General features: G+C 41.6%; 1 protein-coding gene and 1 non-coding gene across 2 annotated transcripts in view; both read left to right on the top strand.

Moving 5' to 3' along the window:
* Positions 1 to 88: 88 nt before the first annotated feature.
* On the top strand, positions 89 to 162 carry trnat-agu (transfer RNA threonine (anticodon AGU)). Its single transcript has one exon. It is a non-coding gene; the product is annotated as a tRNA-Thr (tRNA).
* Positions 163 to 1,306: 1,144 nt separating this feature from the next.
* srpk2 (SRSF protein kinase 2) overlaps positions 1,307 to 23,076 on the top strand; it is a 57,967-nt gene continuing 36,197 nt past the window's right edge. Inside the window, 2 exon segments of the mRNA XM_029433390.1 lie at positions 1,307 to 1,419; positions 1,667 to 1,733. Of these exon segments, the coding sequence (XP_029289250.1) occupies positions 1,404 to 1,419; positions 1,667 to 1,733 (83 nt within the window). The 5' untranslated portion in view covers positions 1,307 to 1,403.

The raw sequence follows: 23,076 nt of genomic DNA on the forward strand, positions 1-23,076 counted from the left end.
CAAACTATTTCAAATAAAACATACCGTCAAGAGGTCCAGCATCTTCTTGTTCCGATACAAGATAATAGCATCACCTGCTCCTAAAGGAGGTGCCGTGGCTTAGATGGTTAAAGCGCCTGTCTAGTAAACAGGAGATCCTGGGTTCGAATCCCAGCGGTGCCTTTTCACTGAGGAGGCATGCATGAATACGATTGACTGGTAAAGTAAAACCAATAACACACAGTTTGCAAATGTTGGGCATTACAGTGACTCTATTGTCATTGCCACCAAATGTCCTCATGCCCTTAATCCTAGTTTGCTATGCAAAAGATGCACTGACAGAGACTTTTAATATTTTTAAACATTTCTTTGTTCATTTTAGGCCTTTATGAAAGTAGAAAAATTACAGGAAGAGAGAGACAAGGAATGTTATGCAGCAAAGGCCATGCATACATAACCTATAACACATGCTCATCCCGAGACTCAATTCAAACAAGAGCAATAAGTGTAGTGGTAGAAGGAGCATACTATTCTTTACTTAAGTAAAAAATGTAAATACCAAGTAAAAAATGAGGTAAAAGTACAGAAGATTTATTAGCAAAATACACTTAACATATCAAAAGTAATAAGTATTTTTGTATTACATTAATTGATTATTATAATTGTTGCATGTGTGAACAGTGTTCACAACATTTTAATATTGTAAACATGAGGAGCTAATTATGACTACTTTAAATTGTTGGATCATTTCATCTGTAGCAATGCATAGGGTGTATTGTATAAAAGCATTTCCTTCTTAAGTGTCATTGATTAGAAGTAGAATGAAGGAAAACATGGAAATACTCAAGTAAGGTATAAATACCATATCAATGTACTTAAGTAGGCTACAGTCCTTGGAAACATGTAGCCTACTTAGTTAGTAGTACTGGGTTTCTCACACACTTTCAACAGTCTTGTTTTGCATCTAATTGTATTGCACATCAGGTATAAAGTGCCCTCAGTTGTTTGTATGTGTATTTTTCCTTAATCCTTCTTGAATATGTAACACCAGCATGCATAATAAATAACAACAAATTGACAATAAAGCAATTTTAAATGTTAAATATGAATTGTATTTTAGGAAAATAATTAAATTCCACCAATGAAGAGCTTGAGAGTTAACATTTGTTCAGATTTTTTAAATTTTTTAAATGCAGTTCAATATGAAATCTTAATCCTCCCTAAATTAAAAAAAGAAAGAATATGCGTATTTGTGCAAAGTGGCGCAGGTCCACGCAGGAGTGCACGCGACTCCCGCCAGAGGGAGCGCGTGTCATCTCAACGTAGAGGTTAGTGTGTATGTGAGTGTGTTTTTGAGAGAGAGCGAGAGAATCAGGCTGCTGCCGCTGAGCTACCCGCTCCTGCTGAGGGGAAGAGGAGGAAACATGAGCTCCAGGAAAGGTGCGTATCCCTCAGCCTCTAACTTGACCATCCTAACACACTTCTGGTTGTATTTAATATGAAAAGTGGCGGAAGTTACGCGTGTAGCTTACCTACCGGGGCACACTAAACGACGCTAAATGACCCGTGTCCGCCAGCTTTAAAGCTTATTGATGTGTGTTTGTTCTCTCTCCCCGTCCCTCCTACATCCTTCCCCGGACTCGGACGTCGGTCATGCCCGTTGATAAATGTAACCTCACCGCGGCAGTGATGGCCATCCAGGCCAGAAAAAGGAGGCCGAAAGGGAAGAAAGACAGAACAGGTCACCATCGCAGGTAAGCAGGGCGGCGGCGGTGGATGCCTGTACGACGTAGTGAGAGTGAAGTGTTTGTTTGCCGGGGTTTGGTTTGTTGGCTGCGGTTGCCTCTCCGTGTGACGCCGGCGCTGCTGCCGGTGCGTCGGCGGTGTAGACTGTGCGCACATATGACAAAAGGCGTGTATTTTTTAGCACACATATGGAGTACTCTGGAGTGTGGGAAGTTGCCATTTACGTTAAAAGACTCAGACTGGGTATCTGGACGACGAGGACCCCACTTGACGTCTGTTTCCAGCAACATTTGCATCCACAGTAGCCTAAAAATGTTTCAGCTTTATGCCTTACTTTGCCTGTCTTGGTTTCCACTACTGATGATTGTTTTTTTTGGACTAGGGGTTGTAAAAGGAGGTGTGACAGACGTGAAAGCTAATGTATTCGGCCCCCTTTGCAGCAGTGATAGCAGCACCAGACTGATAAGAACTATAACACCTCCCTTTATCGCATAGCCTATTTGGGAATCTCTCCCATGGTGTTTGATTATGTAACTTTTCATGAATTGGTAAGAGCATTATCTCTTGGTGTGTGTGTGTGTGTGTGTCTCTGTGTGGTTTTGTTAGGCAGTCTTGCAAGGGATATGCACGTGTATTTCAGCGTGATTTCCCCGGTGTGAGTGGCTGCAGCGGACTGGAGTGTGAGCAGCGCAGTGGCTCTGTAAAGTGCATGCGAATTGGAGTGGGGAGAGTGGGGGCTTACTTCATGGCATGATGCGATTGGAGCGACGTCACCGGCAGCCGAGGAAGGCATCAATTAGGTGATACCAACAGTGTGGCCACCCCAGGGGGCTGCTCGGTGTCTTCTGCTAGAATGTGCTGGAATTCCCAAACACCTGCATATTGAAATACAGCAAACAGATGTGTGCACAAGAGTCCATTCATAAAGCCAGTTATTCTGAAATTCAGTTTGAACATTTTATGTCCGCGTTGAAGTGATTCCATGTGCTGGATTTTCACCTATTTCAGGATTGAAATAGAAGCAGCTATCTTGTAAATAAAAAATGAACCCAGTGGTAGCTTTGAGATTGGTGACATGTTGTGGATGTGTCATTTTCCACAGTGTATGCTGCGATATATATCCAGTGGGGTTTAACTCTGAGAGGATTAAGCAGGACACACAATGACTCTTGATTCAAGATTATTCTTGAAGATATTCACAATGAACTAATTCTGCCTGCAATCAGTGATACTGTTCACTATTAATACATCTGCTCATCATTTTCATGATCAATATATTAATAATTTGGTCTAAATATACAATTTACAATCATGTAAAACAAGGAAAAGTCTCAAATTCTCACATTTGCCTTGTTAAATGACTTAAATGATTAATTGATTTATTGAAATAGTTGCAGCTTAATTTTCTGTCAATGTACTTTTTATTTCAGCAATGCAAAGAAACAAATTAAATAAACTCATCATCTCGCAGATGATTATCCCGGTCACAGTAGCGGCAGAGCAAACAGAGCAAGCAGACACACACACACTCACACTCACACTCTTACACACACTCACTTTCAAGGAAAGAGTTCATTTTGAAGGATTGTGTTCTGCTTTGATCCAGCCTGGCCTCTGCTGGCTTCACACAGCTGAGACAAGCTTTGTGTTCAGAAACCACAACAAAACAAACATACATACATACATATTCACATTCACATACATACAATTCCACCACAAATGGGCTTTCACATTCAGAGCAATGTGTACTCAAGTTCAGTCAATGCATTGCCACTTGACTTTTATCTCTTCTGATTTAAATGGATGTTTGAAATCATTCATTCAGACACTCTTGCACACAAATGCATCCACACACATAAAATATTCTGCCCTTAGGAAGTGCATATCTTTCCTCACCCACCCACTGTGTGCCATCTTACCTTACTTTGCTCAGTCTGGCCAACAAAAGCAGGAGGAGGGAGAGATTTAACTAAAACTTAGAGGAACATATGATATGTATCTTGCTGATGACAGGGTGAAGTTTGGCACAGCGAGGGCTTATGCAAGGTCACCAAACGTGTGCACAAATAAGAAGTGAAAAGGTATCCTGCATTAACAGGTGCTACACAATTGTAATCCTTTATTAGAGAGTAACGAGTGTAGACATGACGGGAAATGATGAGACAGAGACAATTGTGTGGAATGACATGCAACAAAGGGGGAATTGCAATTTGTGGTCAGTGCCATACGCCTCTACAGGCCACCAGCAAAGATGATTTTGCTCTGCACTTTGAAGAGATCAGTTATTATTGTTCAGAAAGTGTGGCTACTGCAGCAGCTTCTTTTTGCTTTGAGTTTCTGTTGATCAAGATTGAATTCCTGCAGAGTCTTTTTGTGGTTTGGGAAATCGTGCTCACTAACTAAGAAGATGCATCAGCTGCACTTCCTGGCTCAGAGGATTGTGGTTGTTTTGCTATTCAGTTTTTTATACTAGCAAGGATAGGGCAAGGACAAGCTCTGTCAGTCGGTCTGACTCTGGTAATCCCCTGACCTTTCATCTAGTGTCATCATTAAGTCGTTCCAATAAACCTCAGCCATACTTTGTTTTGATCAGATGAGCAAATGCTAGCATGCTAACAGGCTGAACTAAGACATATATAGATATGAACCTATATCAGGGTGTTGCCATCAATTAATTGTTTTGCGAAACCTGGAACCACAAGCCTAAAAAACACACTTGCTATTAGATAAGTAATGTAATACAAACAGTTTATTTGCAGATGCAAGTCATGACATTGACAGTTGTTTATTTACTGAATTTGTTATTAGGAGACGATGATCATCTTTTATCTGTCACACATTATCTCAGACACCATCAATCAGATACTCACCGGATGGAGGTTGTTTCAGGAGTGTTTAAGTTTCACTTTTTTTACCAATAAAAACAAAACAATGTGAGCTGTTTGTTGTTGATTCACAAAGAGGGAAACGGTGTCGTTTGTGAGGGAACACATGCCCAGTTCTTCACAATCAGTGGATCAGTCACATGTTGGAGTGCAACTACATGGATCGCTGAGCGGAGCGTGTTCGTAAGTCTGGTTTTCAAAGCCTTGTTCCAGCTTTTAACACTTCTATTCAAGGTGCTGCGCAAACACCACATACCAGGCTGGAGCAATGCCAGCAACATCCAAAGACACCAGTTGTGATGTGTAGGTGCAGTTGAGCTTTGGGATTATTTTGTTGGATTTATCTTCTAAAATAAAACAGTATTGACTGTGTATGTGCGCAGGTATAAATGTGCAGTGTCTGTAGGTGGAGTAGTAGGAGACGCTTTGAATTTTGGCCCAGAAGAAAAGTTCATACTCGGTTCACTTTGATACGCCATCTCTTTTTATCGGCCAACTTTTGGATCTTGTCAGTGGCTAAACATTTTTTCTATAACGTCTATAAAATATTGAAAAATATTTCCTACACTCCAAAATCCAAAGATATTCAGTTAACTATCAAAAAAAGATATTTTAGGATCGCTGTGTGTGTGTGTGTGTGTGTTGGCTGATAAGTAGCCGGAACATTTAGTACAGAAATGCCAGACGAGGTGTGAGGTAATGAAGAAACACTATTATATAATGTGTCGGACAAGCACTGACAAGTTAATTTTTCAACTGTAAAATGTCCAGCTCAGTATGTATCTTGGTTGTTTTAGAAAAACATACTAAAGGACCCGAATTTAAGATATCCAAGATTTACAGAAAATGATGCGTTGAACTCAGTATGGGCCTCATATTGGGCACTGTTGGGTCTGTATACTTACTATATGTAATTTGGGAGAGGAAGGAAAGGATGAAACTCATGAAGAATTGGAGCAAAGTGGCAAGATATAAAAATATAAAATGCATGTTAATACCTGCTTAAATGAGTTTTATTGAAGCCCGTAGCAGAGGCTTTTATGGGCATGTTTGAATGTCATGTCTTATGAGTACATCCCCAGTACATCCCCTTTAAGTAGTCATCTCCACTTCAGCATAAACCAACTTAACTACGTTTCAGTTTTTAGACATTTATAAGTACGTTGTAATCTTCAATTACCACGATGCAGTTATTTGTTTCTCTACTACACCAACACAACATGTGTGCTTTTGCAAGTAGATTAATTTAGTCTGGATCAGCATGCCCGGACTATCTGGGGTCGTGAGGGTGAAAGATATAAAAGCGACACCATTATAATAGCATTCATTAGTCATAACCTTGCCAGCCAGACTACTGGTGAGTCTAAATGCTAATATTCTTCTTGATGCATACAGTATATCTGTCAGCGAGCAGTATACCAGTCGTCACATTATGGACCACACATTGCACTGTAAACTGCATTGATTTTACTCGGGGTTTCGCCCAGCCTGTAGTCTTTGACTGTAGATGAGAGTAGGCAGCCTGCTAGAACACTGTATAGAGACGAGACAGGGTTTATTAACTGCTATCAGGCAGCAAGATGAAGCTGGAGTTTGTCCATACATTTATGGGATGCATAACACAGAAAGATGACATGTTGGTTTGTCAGCATACTGATGGATACAAAATAATCATCAGACATTAATATACAGGTTTTTATCGTGGGTGCTTTGTGTTTTCTATATTTAAAAAAAAAAATGTTATTAGCTCTCGTGCCAAGATTTAGATGAGAAGATCGACATCACCCTCATACGTATCTATTAAATATAAAGCCAGTCTATCTTAAGTTAGCTGAGATAAGCATAACGACTGGAAACAGGGGGAAACAGCTAGCCTAGCTCTGTCCGGAAATAACAAAATTCCCATTCCATCACCTCTTTTGCTCATCAATTCGTCATTTATGCTAAGGTATGCTGGATCCAGCTTCATATATGTAACGAACAGACATGAGAGTGGTAGTGATCTTCTCATCTTTCTCTTGGCAAGAAAGTAAAAGTAAATTGCATTTCCCAAAATGTCAACCTATCGCTTTAAGACAGACTTGGGGTTTTAGTAATAATGTTTTTGGTCACGTGTAAGATCAGTCTGCTGTTGTGATTAATGATCCTTTATTGATTAGCTAGTGGTAAACAAACGGTTCCCAGTTAATGAATTGAATTGATTCCCTTGGGAGCTGCGGAGTCCACCTACTGCAGCTGTGGATGTACACCAGATGTGCCAGTTTAAGGAGTAAGCCACGGTGGGTTGATGCTTAGTATGTTGTGTATTGTACAGACGTGAGGAGGATTTCAGAGATATGATCTTTGGCAAGCAGATTTGTACTGCTCTGCTAATAAAGCTTCCCTCATCAATACTGCAGCCTGGCTGGCTGGAGCTGATGGCGGGTGGTTAGAGCGAGAGAGAGAGAGAGAGAGAGAGAGAGAGAGCGAGAGAGAGCGAGAGAGAGAGAGAGAGAGAGAGAGAGAGAGACTTTATTCCACTGTGGTTTATATTCAAGTTTGCGTGTGTGAGCAGGTGTCTGGCCGAGCAACAGGAAATTCGGGGATGGAGAGAGTGAGTAAGGGAAAGTGGAGAGAGGGAATTAAAAGATGCCACAGGGCAGCTGAAGGCAGGAAATGAGGGTTAGTACAAACTGCTGTGTTGAACACAGGGGGAAAGCATGTAGATTGTTGAATGGCAAGCAGCTGTATTTAGAAGCACAGTGAAAAGCTCAATGTTATTTTTATTAAATTCATTAACAGGCAACTATGACCCGTATGACTGCTGTAGTTCGTTTTGTGTATGTTAGATGCACAACTTCTGAAATGTATAATTACAAGTCAGACCTGCAGGACAACAATCACAGTTTCCTTTAAGCAGCGCGACGCAGGGCAGGGAGCAGAGACAGAGTCATGCTTGTGTTTTCATTGTCAAGAGGAGCCTTCCACACCCACCGTCTGTCATGTCATGATTGTGAGGTGTAACTAATCAGCCTGCAGCCGAGACGTTACAGTGTCAGTTGAGTAGAATTAATCACCATTTGATGCTGTGTTGGTGGCATACTGTGGGCTTATTAAAGCTTTTTATTGATTTTCTACGGAAAACGGAAATTTGCAGAGAGAAAATGCTCGGTAGAGCTGCCGGGAACTGCAGAGTCAGGTGATTATTCTCTTTTGATTCTTCAACATGAGGGAGACCTTTCACAGTACACATCGTCATTTAATCCATACATTAATGCAGCTTTAATAAAAAGGAGAAGCTGTTTAATTCAGCGTCATAATCAATGTGATCTGTATAAATTCTTAAACATAAAGGAAGGAAATGTTTTCAATCTAGGGAGAATTTATTCCTGATTTATCTTTCTAGAATCCTTATAATACATATTACATACGCCACATAGGAATAGAGCTGAGATTTGTGGACATAGACTCATACTGAGAGAGAGATTGGCTATGCCCCTCACAGATCATTCATTGTAAGACAGACTGAATTGTAATATGATATTTGCTGCTTCCTCTGTTGTGTCTGAGTGGGAATGATTTCCACCCTGGTGGTCACAGGGCCAGTATTATTGTTGGCTGGCTAATTGAATATATTGTTGAAGTAGGTCCACTCCAGTAGGAGGAAAAGCTCTCAACCTTTCCAACAGCCATTAGTTAGTGAGGCGTGCTGGTTTAACAAGGCTAAAGTTGAGCCAACAAGCCTGCCAGCACTCTAATCTCAAGTCAAAGTCAACTTTATTGTCAATTCTGCCATATGTACAGGACATACAGAGGATCAAAATGCTGTTTCTCTAACAACATGGTGTTAGTATTAAAACAAAACAACAAGGGTTTAAAAAAAGCTAGGATAAAAGGCTTAATTCAGATTAAAAAAAATATATTTACCAGTTACGCTGGTGGTCAATAACAAAGCACAAAACATATAAAGTGCAAATAGAGATTAAAAAGATGTGTAATAATTATAATTAGCAGCAGTTTTTGCAGTGGCTAGTGCTGAGTAGGCGTGTTTGTTCGTATATGTTTGTTTAAAGACAGTTCTTATGGCTGGTGCTGTGGCGTTCAGCATCCTGACAGCCTGATCTATAAAGCTGTTATCAATACATGAACTGCTCCTTAAATCTATTCGTCTAGTGGCTTGTTTGAGAAAACACAGGGGGGATCTTTCTGTTGGATTTTGCTCCCCCCCCCCTTTCAAAATAAATGTTTGTCTGACTCGGGGAGTTTGAGCTCTTTAAGTCTTTCCCTCCTGCTTTCCCAGAACGCTGGCCAGGAAAGCACACAATCCGAGCAAATCTAGCGAGTCGATCAGACTGAATGAAGAGTGAATTAGAAGAATGGGGTTCCTTCATGATTAGAGTGTGTGTGTGGTCCAAATAGGATTTGTTCAACGAAGGAACAAGAAGCAAGGACTTGTTCCTCTCATGTAATGCCTCTGAAGTGTGGTGCAGCTCTGCAGTTGCAGGCCAGTGGGTCATTATGGAGGGAGGCAGATAGGGCATGTAATTCTTTAAGGGCAGGAGCTTCTCACAGTAGGAGAGACTGAGCACTGCACAGTCGCCCTCCACTGCCACCTTCTGGACAATCGGGAAGGAGGAATTGTGCATATGAAGTTGCATTTCTAATGAATGCTCTGTGAATATTTCTGCATTTTCTATCTTCAAATATATTCTTTTACTTTTAAACTTTCTCAGTTTTTTAATCTGGCAAGATTTTGTGTTTTTTTTTATGCTTGCAAAATAACCATGTAAATGTAAAGCCAATACCTTTATTCTCATAATAATAAATACGTTTGTTTTTATTCAGACAGCTGGGACAAATAAGTAAGGCTGAGATGGGACTTTCCTCAGTGCTGCATTTTGGGTGTTTCTCCTCTGCAAAGCCGTATTATTGAAATGCAAAGCCTGCATAGTGTCTGTTACACTCCAAAGCCCCATAAAGCACTTATTCTTTAATGAATCATCTGAGCTCATATTTACACTTTGCAGTACTTATGACAGAATTGTACATGTGGGTTCATTTAAAACAGATGTTGCTGTTGCAGCACACTCTTTGGCTTTGGAAGCATATACTCTTTAAATGTTCATTTACTTCTTCAGTACGGTCATACTTATCTTGTTTGTGTAGGAACCGTGCTATTTCTGATTTATTTTTGCATATTCTTGTCTGTGTCGTCCCTATCTGTGCACCGCTTCAAATTGTGATACTGCAGATCACTTAATGTCTATCTAAAACAATATATAAATAATCCTCCAATAGCTTCTTAGTGCTTTGTTAATAGCTTAAGCACAACGTGAACTACCACCAATTGAAAGTAATTGCCCCCCATTACAAATAGGAAAAGTTAAACACAAACCAAAAGCCTCATGGAAAATGTAGATACATTTGATGATGAGTTACCAAGATGCTGCTCATGTCGTCAGTGTGGTTGGATGAATCCGAGTGCAACGCATTTAAACACATTACTCATCACAGATAATACAATGAATGCAAACACAGGTAACACAGGGCAGAATCAATACTCCTTCCTTTGGTATTGGATTGCTTGTGTTGGCTGCAATCTAGCCACAAGGTATTTGTTTGTCTCAGTATCTCCGCAGCACACTAACCCAGATCTCTGGAGAGTGTGTATATGTGAGTCCTTCACAGTCCATGCATCTGCTCTATTCTATCAAGGCTGCTGCCGCCGCCATTGTACACATTGAGTAATTGGCTACGCTGAGCAGTCTGGTGTCCTCATTTAGCCCTGCATTGAGAGCCTGGCTGCAAATTCTTGTTAGAGTGCACGACTCAGAAGCTTCTAGTGACGTAGTCATGAATGGAAAGGTGTATAAACTTCAAGTTGGTCAGAGAAGAAATTCAATTTACCATAATGCTGTATATGGCAATGAAAAACAGCAAATCCCGATTGATATGTTGTAGCCAGGGAATGTTTTTAGAGATTAATCGATTATCAAAACAATTGCCAGACAGTTAAACCATTGTCTACATACGCCATCCTTGTAAAGGAAATCTATATTTGTATTGATGTTTCAGTGTTTTAGCTTTAGAGTATTTGCAATGATTTATTCCACTAAAATAAAACGAGTTCATAGAGCCGTGCCTAAAAATGTGCAGTAAAATATAATGTTTCTTCTGCATTAGTGCTTTTGGTATGTGATACATCTACAGAAAGTCAGACTTTGTAAACTGGCATTAAGTTCCCCTTTTTAGTTCAGTTCAAATCTGTCGAGTTAAATATATAAGAATTCTGCAGCATGCTTTTCCTATTATGAGGCATATTTTCCAGTCTGTGTTTGCTGGCTGCCTGTCTCCCGTTTAACCCCATTTGAATTTGAAGGCTGTAATCTCACATGTAGAGAGACATTTAACCACCAGTCTCAGTCTATTTCATTCCCATTGCAGCAGTACCTCTGCTAAGTGAATTATAACATTCATTGTGTCGACATAACGCTCGCTGGTGACGGCAGGCTGCCTTCTCTCTCTCCCCTGCTGCAGGGCTGTTATCACAATGCTCTGAAGCTGGAGACACGGGGCGTTCATTATTGTACGCCCCTCAGCTTGCAGCCCAAGTCTATTTTCTCTACATGTTTAATGACAGTAACATTTTATTTTTCTATTTATCATTGTTTGACTGCTGCTTTTTACTCTTCCCCCCCCCCTCCCCATGTCCTGTATCCCATTATGAAGAGTGCATTGTGTGCAGGTTTAAGTCTCAGGAGTGTAATTCTTATTCTGTCCAATAGAGGGTAGCTATTTCCCAGATTTTAGTTTTGTGGTGAGAGGATGTACTGTTCTCCCCCCTCTTTGTTTTTGTCAATGGAGATGATTGAATACTTAAGCTGTGACTTTATGGTTACCTATTGAAATCAATAGTTTTCAGATTATGTGTGCCTTATGCTTTATGAGAAGCATTCAAGTACAGACACATATTCCATTTCACTTCTTTTTACTTCTCCTATTTCTTTTTTTAAACAACACCCTCTGTAAAAATAAATATTTGGAGAAGGGCCACCTTACTTGGTGTTTGATGGTTAGACAGGCCTCTCTGTAATCAGAAGGACAAAGGTCACTGGATCGATCTGAGCAGAAGCCGATATGCAAAAACACTCACAGGGGTTAGGGGTCATAATACTTTCTCAACCAAGAAGTATGATTTATTAATTGCCAAGCTAGAATGTTATGTATTTATTATTATATCACTTATTAACATATATAATTAAATACCGTCATGCATGCAAACACCATTAGCGTTGCACATAAATAAGGTTAAAATTAGGGTTAATTAATGACATTTAAAGCCTCTTAATAAGTCATTCAGAACATAAGGATTGCCTCCACTCAGCTCTCAACATGGAAACGGCTGAGCTGACGGCAACTATTCTGATCATCGATTAATTGTTTCAGTCATTTTTAAACATTTGCTTCTCAAATCTGAGGGTTCGCTGCCTGTCTTTGTCACATATCATAGTAAATGAAATATAATTTGGTCTTGGACTGTAGTCGGACAAAACACACAAAGCAGATGAATCGATAGTGAAAATAATTATTAGCAGCTGTTGTACATACACAATACACTGATCACACAAACACATGTATCTCAGGTAAGGGTTGCTACTGGGCCTGTCCTCCATTAGTGAAGTGAAAGGGCGTTAAAGAAACAAGAAGTCGGACACTTTGTGCGGGCGCCTGGTGTCAGCCCGGGGAAGAAGCCGGGGTCAGGGTGCACGAAGAGAGGGCGAAGGTCACTCATTCATCAGTTAAACACACCACTTAGCTAATACACACACACACACACACACACACACACACACACACACACACACACACACACACACACACACAGAGGACCAGATGCCATTACTGGGTCACAGTTGTTGTTTTTGGTATTAGCTTTAGGTCAACTGTACACCCCCCGCCCTGCCCCCTCACCCACTTCCTGCACACAAGCACCAACACACACTCGCTTTAACTTGCAAAGTGCACACATTTAAACGTATTGCTGTAGAGTGCATTCCCCAACGTAATGAGGCACAGAAAGTGCAAGCTGCTTACCTGTGTATGTCTGGATGAATTATGAGCACTCAACACTGACCGGTAAGTGTGTGTGTGTGTGTGTGTGTGTGGACGGGACGTGAGTAAGAGGAAAAGAATGGTTCAAGGCAAAGGCCAGGAGTAAGATTGAAGCCTTGTGCAAATGTCTGGTTTTAGGGACTTCTTAAGGAGAAGCAGAAGTGTAATTACGAACATTATTAATGGCTGCACTGCACGGAGGTGAGCCAGCTCCAGGCCCCTGATACTGCGCAGGCTCGCTCACTGTCATAGCTTACTGATGAACTTACTTAGAATAAGAAGCTTGTAACCACATTAGATATTTCATATGTTCATATTTCATATTCATACGCACTAGCTTTGATAGAACTGGTTAAGGATGGACCGCAAACTGTCCTCAAGCTAGATTGTATGATTTTTAAGCTTTACTGTTTAATGTCTTCCATGACTCTTGTAATAGTTCGTATTGGTTGTCTCTGACTTTAGACGTTTTGTTCTTGTATGCTGCTTTTGTGGTCGTCTTTTTTGTTCTCTAATTAAATAGTTAAATATAAAAGAGCCACCAATAATATTATTAGTTCTGTGTGTGCTTTTCAAACTGTCCACAGAGGGAAAAGGCCTCTGGGCTCTGGATCTGTGTAATGTTGGCACCACTGTAAACAAGAAGAAAAAAAGGCTACCTGAGGACATGATACAACTGTTTCACACACACAGAGTAGTACTTCCCTGCCTTTTAATGAATTGACTTTGACATCTACAATCAGTAAATTGAACCTTCAAGATACACATTGCAAGATTTTGGTTGCAAAATGAAGAAATGGAAGTAATAGAATAGTAGTAACAGTTCATAATCATTCACCCACTTTAATGCTTCGACATGCTCATATTATCAATGTAAGTTTCACCTAGCCTATGCATTACAAGAGCCATTTCCTTCCTGTGTGTGTGTGTGTGTGTGTGTGTGTGTGTGTGTGTGTGTGTGTGTGTCAGATGTCAGTATCCACGGGCTATGTCATGCAGTCTGAATTGTAGAGTACCATAGGCGAATGTGCCCCATATGGAAGTCTGTTGCAAATTAGCAGCTCTAAGGAAGACCTGAGGCTATCAGTATGTCAATCAATCTGGACACTGACCGCCTTAAACACATACACGTACTCGCACATTTTAAGATGAGCCACTTGGCGTGTATGTATTTGTGTGTGCTTGTGTGTCTCTCCACTTGGGGGCAGTGTTTTCTCTGCAGACAGTAACAACAAGGCTGCTGACACAAAGAGCAGCGTCACTGTTAAAGTGGAAGCATCTTACCCGTCTGTGGTAGTACACACACACACACACACACACACACACTCACACTCACACTCACACTCACACTCCACTCACACTCACACTCTCACACTCACACTCTCACACACACACACACACACACACAATCCATCGTGTATGCATTTGTCTACTTGTCTGTATGATTGTGCTTTGCTGTGACTTTTGTCTGTGGCTACACTTGTGTGTTTGAGTGTACTGTTTGTTTAGGAGCAATTTGTAATGGGACCTGTGTGTGTGTCTGTGTGTGTGTGTGTCTGTGTTTGCATGCATGCATAAACCCCTTCTCTCTCCCCAGAATCCACCAGGCAGTGAGGAGAAGTAGGCCGCTTAAAGATAGCTCCCGGCAGCCTCAATACCGGCTCCCAAAATATATCTGCTCATGAGAGTCATCATCTCTCTCCCTCCCCCATCTTTCTTATTCTTCTTTGGCTCCTTCTCCTTATGAAAATAGAATGAGAATCAGCCTTTGAATTTGCAAATTGATACACTCGGTGAATGGATGTATGTGTGTGCAACTGCAAGTGTTTGGGTGTAAAAATTTCTCTTCAAGTGAATGTGCTTTTCCATTTTTGCGGCTCTTAAAGTCTCACTAAAGAGGTTATTCCCATGGAAAGGTAAAATCCAGATTGTACCACAGCATTCATAAAATGTAGGGGTTTCATTGAGGAGCTTTGTTACCCAGGACATCCCCTAATCTCTGACCCACTGAGGACCTTTTCCTGCATTACATCCAGCCGGCGCTGTGATAGTCCCCAACACCCTCCCCCCACCTCCTGTGACCCCGAAAGAAATGGTTATGGAAAATAAATGAATAAAAAGTAGAGTGCACCCTCTCATATTAGCTCGATATTCTTCTTGCTGCCTGGATGCGCTGAGACCCAGTGTGTACTTTACCCCCCATTGGCCCACATCCACAGAGAATGAGGACAATAGTTTGGCTCAGAGACATGTGTGCCTAATGTAGTCCTTTTATGTGGGAAAGTGGAACTGTATGGAGATCAGAGAGAAAGGGGATCATTGTGTTCCTGGTTTCTTTCTTTCTCTATCTCTCAGGCATGTCTCATGCATCTGTGTTTGTACTATCACCATGAAAATGCATTTGTGCAAAATCAGTAGCCATAATACAACCGTAAGAGGCTCGGTAATAATTCAATATTATTGTATACGGATTTGTATTGGAATTATATCGTGATGGTGTGATTTAATCTCGTTATCGTTTCTGTTGTCCCGAATGTAATTCAGAAATAACGTGATTCATTTTTGTTTACATGTTTGAAGAATGTTGTGTGATGCAACGCATAACAGTGGAGTTACATTAAACGTCATTCTGAGCATTTTATATGAAATCTTGCGTGGTACTGCTAAATGCATCAATCGCTATTTTAAAATGGCAATTGTGATATGTGTAAGAAACCATTTATAGTTTAAATAGATTAAGAAGGTGAATGGCATTCACACACCAGGGACAAAACAAAAAAAACGTTAACCCTAACCCTAACCCTAACGACCTTTCCGCGCTCAGAGCTTTCAAACCAAGACGGTCACAAATGTAAAGAAAATGTGATGTTCGCTTGTGCAAAAGACATTATTTTATTAGTTAGCGTGTTTTTATCGGCATCCAAAATGTGCGGGACCAGCTGCGGAAAAAAGAGATGAATTGAATTCTTAAATTGATTTAAATTATTTGAGTTTGGTCTGAAAATACCTTAAATGTCTACAGCTACGCTAGTGGCTCGGTGAGCTAGCATGTGTGTCCTTCCTCTAATGGCAATCCAGCCAATAGATTTTGAGATATATTACTAAAAACTAGAACCCTGTGGTGGTACTAGGGGAAAAGTCTGCAGAATGAATCTCCTGAAGATCGTGACTGTCTGTTAATACATCCAACTCTTGTTGAGATATTTCAGTCTGGACAAAAGTGGTGGAACAAACCAACATTGCTTAGAGCCATGCCCTTAGCTAATAATCAGTGTCTGTGTTTGGTTTACTCAGTGTATTAAATACCTTACAAAACAAAATACTTCATCACACTGGTGGAGCATCCATATTGCCATAAAGCAGCCATGCTTATTCATTTGCAACATTGCTCGCAATGACCTAAAAAGACACAGAGATATTAAAGGGATAGCTACCTCACTAACATCTCTTTAAAAAAACTCTGTCGTCTGGCATTTTAGATATCGGCCAGCTTCGATTCCGTCTACTGATCCATATAACTTTGCTGTTTAAAAGTCTTGTGCATATCACATCATTGATTTGAATAAATAATGATTTTTAGAGAAATATAGATAAAGATACGGTTAACATGTGTTTCCCCTGAATACTTCCTGGATAACTCGTCAGTCACAATAACCTCAGGATGCCCTTTTAACCCCCGCTCATATATATAAATTGCACACATGCATTCATACACCCACACACTAATATTGAGGTCAGATCGAGAGATAGAGACAGACCCCCATCATGGCACACCCTCCGGCGACCTCTCTGTGAGCTTCACTCATGTAGAAGAAGATCCATCTGCCTCGAGAGATGGCGAGAAAATCGAGACGGACAGGGATGGAGACAGAAAAGGATGAGACACACAAACACACACACACAAACCGTATCCAGCATCCTAAAAAACAGAGGTGAAAATGGGGTTTTGAGAAATGGAGGGAGGATGCCAGATAGAGAGGAGAAGAGGGGGGTTGAAGAAAGGCAGATCTGTGCGGCGTTGCCCTGAGATACAGGATGTCGTAATAAGGCAATTGGGAGAGAGAGAGAGAGAGAGAGAGAGGGAGAGAGGGAGAGAGGGAGAGAAGAGAAGAGAGAGTGAGTGAGAAAGCGGGTGAGAGAGAGAGAGGGAGGGACTAATTCAGAGGGGAAATAAGGGGGAGGAGAGTGCGCCTCAAGGAGAAAGACATTAATTTTCCTGTTGCTGTGACAAGCCAACACCCCTCTGCCTGCGCAGAAAGTGGAACGTTCCAGCTCGCTCTGGGCTCTGTTGTTGTGCAGAGCTGCAGAAGGCCTGATAGAGCCAGCTAGACAGAGAGAGAAGGAAGGGAGGATAGACGGAGACAGACACACACTGTGGATCTAGAGCTTGTGTATTCATTTCATCACCCGGTTCAACCAGCGACACCAGAGGAGGAAGGAAACAAAGGGAAGAGGAAGACAAAAAGGCGCTTCAGTGAAAGCAGGGAAAGTGAAAGAGAGGCAAGGTGAAAGAGGAGAAGGAAGGAAGGAAAGGGAGGGAGGAAGGAGGCTGGGGCATGAGGAGGGGCGCCTGAGTGACATTGCTGCTCTTGCTATCAGCTCACACACGCACACACACACACACACACACACCAATGTAGGCAGACACACAGACACACACATTCAGCCGGATTGTGCACTGCACAGTTGCTGCTCTTTTTTATCCTTTCGCAGAGCCTTGTCCTCCATCCTTTCTTCTCCTCTGAGCGAGAGGACAAGAGTGACAGAGAGAGGAGGAGGAGGAGAAGGAGGAGGAGGGGAGGCAGTTACCCTCTCCTCTCTTTTACTCAAACACACAAGAGAGAAATAGGGAGAGAAGAGTAAAACAAAAAAAGGAGAGAAAGCAGCTTTCTGTTCTATTTCTCCTTCTCCTGTGGTCCCTCGGCCAGCGAGCGGCTAACAGGCACCGCTCATGTCCGTGAACTCGGAGAAATCCTCGTCCCCCGAAAGGTAACACCTCCTCCTCTCCTCTGTCCTTATCTATCATATCATCCCCATATGTTTGTGTGCATGTCCTTCTTTCTGACTGTATTCAGTCTCTCCCCCAACCCCCTCAACACCTCCATGTTTTGTGTCCTCTCGCCTTCTGTTTCTGTCTGTGTATCCTAAGCTGGTGTCTTCTATTGTCTGGGTCACAGCAGTCTGACTGTAGCGAGGGGCATAAAAAACGCAGTAGTTCATTGTTGCATGGTGCTGTTCAGTTGGCTGCTACAACAGAACATCCTTACACACACACATGCATATTCAGTACACACACTTTAACATCATCTTAGAGCATAATCTCTTTCACACACTTCTACACAGACACACACTCGAGCTGCGGCCGCCTTCTGTGGCTACAACATCTTTAACAACAATAACAAGAACACACTCTCTCTCACACACACACACACACACTCACACACACACATACTGTCTCTTTATGGCGCTGGAGCACAGAGCTTACACAGCAAGAGTGTCAACACACGTCAACATTAGCACAACCAACAGCAGCAGCGGCAGCGGCAGCAGCAGCAGCAATGCATCTCAGCAGCGATGCAAGACAACAGCTTACATGACGCACCTCAGTGCATAGCATTACTGAACAATGGCACCTCTGAACGCCACACAACTTCTATAAATGACACACAGGCAGTTATATCATATTTTGACCGGCTGTATTCCATCGTAGATTTACATATTTACAGATTGCGAAACATCCAATAACGGTGTTATGCATGAATAGCAAAGTCACAAGGCAGCATTGGTCACATGGCACACTGTGTCTAATTGAAGATACATATAGACAAAGACACACACGCATGCACGCACACACACACACACACCAGCATCATTTTGGTTATTTCAAATTGATTATTTCACAATCCATGACGAGCATGTGTATTTAGGCTAGCCATGGTTTAGAAGCCCTTCCACTCTTGTTGATCAATAGAGATTAATTGCTTCTTTAATGATTTGTATCCAGATTTACAAGAAGTGAGCACTATTTTATTTCTTATAGGGCTGCTTGGATGATCCTGGTTTAGAAAATCTCTGTTGATGTCGTGGCTGTTGCTTATAGTTTTGACTGGGAGTCACTTCAGTTGCAACTCAGACAATCAAGGAAGTTTTATTTTATTTTATTGAAAGACAGACGAGGAGAGAAATGTTTGACAAGGTTCTGTTGTTGGTGGTTTCCATCTCTATTTTGAGCAGTAAAACTAACACGAGTCAAAAATCATGCTGTGTGTCCAAACCGCTTTACTGCATGCATAAAAAAAACATATCCATTCAGATTTAATCGGACCAAGCCCACATTCCTCTTTCAGTGTGCAAATGCGGAAAGAGCTCGATTTGACGGGTGCTGGAGGGTGAGGAGCAGGCAGACTGGATGACTCAGGTAGCCACTGATGCTGTGCCAAGTACGATCAGGCAGAGCCGCTGCCATCCACACAACCTAGCGCCAGGCCCCAGACTGGCACACTCAAACACAGCACAGTGGGCACACAGATAGGCAGAAGTAAATGGGCACTAACAGAATCAGGCATTATTACATGGGCATTTGGGCACAGAGGAGATCAGTGTGACATTGGCAGTTTTTGGATGAAAATGAAGTGAAGTTTAATTTTGTGTAGCTGTCAGTAGATACAGATAGAAAGGCATCTAAGTGAATGGATTGATGGTAATGATCATACATTCTCACATGTACACAGTATAGGTGTGTCCTGACCTTAGACAACTCACACACATAAATATAGAGGATTATCTGGCAGCCCTGGTGTGGTGAGGTTTGTGGATTTCATCACTCGGGTAGTTTTTCCTTCCTCTATTGTTTGGGTCACAGCCGTCTCACTGTAATTAAGAATAATGCAGAGGTCCCTTGTTGCAAGGCAGGTAACAACAGAGAGCTACACACACACACACACACACACACATACACACACACACACACACACACACACACACTGCTGAGCTCTTTAAAGGGCTCATATGACAGCAGCAACAATGCATGCAACTGCCGGTTTTCTCAAGTCTTAGAATAGCTCAACAAATGTGTGTCATGAGGTTTTATCATCTCTCTCTGAATTAATTCATAAAACCCTGATATTGGCTTTCAGTTGAGAACCTCAGGAATAGACTAGCTGCTAATACCCCCATGCTCAAAGCTGAATTAGAACGCCACACGCTGAACTGTGCGCCAAGGATCAGAGAGGAATCTGCAGCTTTGCGAGTGTTACATGGACACCTGGGTTGCCTTTTGGGCTGGATACATTCAAATACCAAACACAGCAGGTCTTGCTTTAAAAAAGTGCATCATTATATTATTTATTTGCATAAGTTGGCAGCTCAAGAAAGAGATTTGATATGGCAAGGGATATGTTGGAAAGATCAAACTTATTGGGGAGCTAGTACAGTGTTGTGTGCGACTGCCAATATAAACTTATGGTTGTGCAGAAATTCTGCTGAACTCACTTGTTGTCAATGACTTGATTATTAATTAAACGCTGATAAATTGTAGTAATTTATCAATAAGAAATGCCAAATATTTGCCGCTTTCAGCTTCTCAGATGTGAGGATTCACTACAGTTCTTATCACTGTAAATTGAATACCTTTCGGTTATTTGGCTGCTGGTAGGACAAAAACAAGCAACTTGGAGATGTCGCCTCACCTCAGGCTCTTTTAACATTTCATAACAAATTTGATTCATTCATTGATAATGTATATAATCTTAAATTGCATCCACAAATACAGGGTACGGTTATTCTATTAACTGACCATAGACATTATTTGTTTGTTGCACATTCAAATCAGCATGAACTGATTTGAATGTGCAACAAACAAATCTATTCTTTTTGTGGTTTTAATTTGGGCCTATGTTTTGGGACTAATCAGCACAAATGTTCTGTCTACAACTCCATCTGGGCCCCAGGCACCATTGATATATATAATGTATTTAACACACACACACACACACACACACGTGTTAACAATAAGACAGGATGAATTGGATCATTTATGTTTGCTAAACCAACAGGATGGATGGAGTTGAGCCTGAAAAGAGCGAGAGGCGGCACTGTGTGTGTTTCTCTTGGCGTACTTGCATTAAAAAGACGATCCCTGTTGTGTAACTTGGCACTCGAGGCATGGTGGAGATGGAGATGGAGAAGGATGGAGGACAAGGAGTGTGTTTGTGTGCGTGAGTGTTTTGACATCCTTGTTGCGAGCAGCTTAAAGCTTCTCTCTGAGGGGTGACGGCACGTCAGTTTAGGTCCTAACCGACGCTGTTGGGTGGAGGGCTTATGTCCTTTGAAGAGACTCTCTTTAAGGATTAAACAAAAGTTTCATAAATAAACATCCAAAGGTCAAGAGTTTACCGGCTTTGTTGCAAAGCTGGCTTGTAGCTTTTGTAGCCGATGAGAGGCAGGAGTGCTGAGAGGTGGTGGGTGAACCTCACTGTCTTTGATGCTGATTGTCTCACCTTCAGTCAGTGTGTAATCTGGGCTCTGTGTGTTTTAACAGGTGTGATGCTTACAGTAGAACATTTTCTCGTCCACTTCAAACGGTGCATTTAGTAGATAAAAGATGACGGGTTGGTTTGTTGTGTGACATCGGCATGTAATCCATATGTATGTATTATGGTTCTGTGTGTGTGTGTGCATCTTAACCTTGTGAGAGTGATTTTTACTGTGGTTACGGAAACTGTCACTCTTCATGGACACAGAAACGGAAGAAGTGAGGCAGGAGGAGCAAAGAGACAGAAGGATAGAAAATGGGTGAGAAATAAGATTGTGAGAGGGAAGGTGGGAGCTAAAGAAATATATAAAAGGTAGCATCACAAACTCAGATTGATGGACTAAACGGCGTCTCCCATTATCTGATATTAGATATTAGGATGTCAGACGGAGGAGCATAGACACAAATGCACACAGCCATTTCCAACACTACCTAAAAATGTCCATCTCTTCTCCTCTTTCATCTACTTGACACCGGTTGAAACACAAGTTACAGGATACATCCAAATACTTCTGTGCAGACTCCTTCCTGCCTCTCTCTTATCCTCCTTGACTAACGGCTCTATGACACTAAATAAGGCTACAACTAACGATTATTTTCATTATCAATTAGTCTGACAATTATTTTCCAAGTTTCCATTTTTTTTTTGTCTGAACAACAATTTAGAACAGTAAAAGAAAAATAATCTGCCCATCAAGTACATCTTTCACGCTTTTCTTTAAATATCTTTTTGTTTTTTGGATTGTTTTGCAGACAAACAATTTGAAGAGGTGACTTTGGGCTCTGGAAAATTTGGATGAGCATTTTTCTTTCTTTTAAAGACTATTTGATGAACAAGAAAATGATCAGCAGATAATAACCAGTAAATATTCACATTTGAGAAGCTACAACCAGGAGAATTTATATTTATAAAATGACTTGAACAGTTACAATGAATGTTCTGTCAAACCACCGTGACTCGATTTACTTGTCTAAGCTTTCAAAGTAAACCAAATATGTGTATTAGAAAAAAGATGAAAGAGATTAAACGTAAGCAAAAGATAAAAGGGAGGATAAAAGGACAAATATAGCAGCAGAGGATGCTGTATAAGTATTGGAATGTGTCCAGTCGGTCAGTAAGCCGGGCCGAGACAACATCACATCCTGCTCTGGAAGATCGTGTGATGGCAGCTATCACATTCACACAGTATATGTAGCTTTGACTGGCCTATATGGCCTCCACCATCTTCTGTGGTCCGACCCACATCACTACACACACACACACACACACACACACACACACACACACACACACAGGACATACGCGCGCACACACACACGCACATGCACACACAGGACACATGCACACACACACACACACACACACACACACACACACACACACACACACACACACACAGGACATACGCGCGCACACACACACGCACATGCACACACAGGACACATGCACACACACACACACACACACACACACACACACACACACACACACACACACACACACACACACACACAGGAGCAGCCCTAGCCATGCAGCGACATGACAATAGCTAATGAAGCGTGGCAGGGAGCTAGCTAGCAAACTAGCCGGCCTGCCCTGCCTGTCTGGCTTCCTGGCCTCCATTATCCCACCAGCCCCCCTCTTGTGTCTGGAAAGAAGCGGATGATTACCTCGACTTTCTCTCTGGCCACTTCCCTTTATTTTGCCTCCAATCTCCATTTGGCGCAGACGTAGAAGGAGACATCCTTATGCATGCTATCTTTCCCATCTCGCCGTGGTCTTTTACTGATGTAGCAACGGTAAATAAAAAAGCATGTGGGTATGTTTGTAGTCGAAACTGG

Source organism: Cottoperca gobio, chromosome 6 (assembly GCF_900634415.1).
Source record: "Cottoperca gobio chromosome 6, fCotGob3.1, whole genome shotgun sequence".
NCBI classification, from domain to species: Eukaryota; Metazoa; Chordata; class Actinopteri; order Perciformes; family Bovichtidae; genus Cottoperca; species Cottoperca gobio.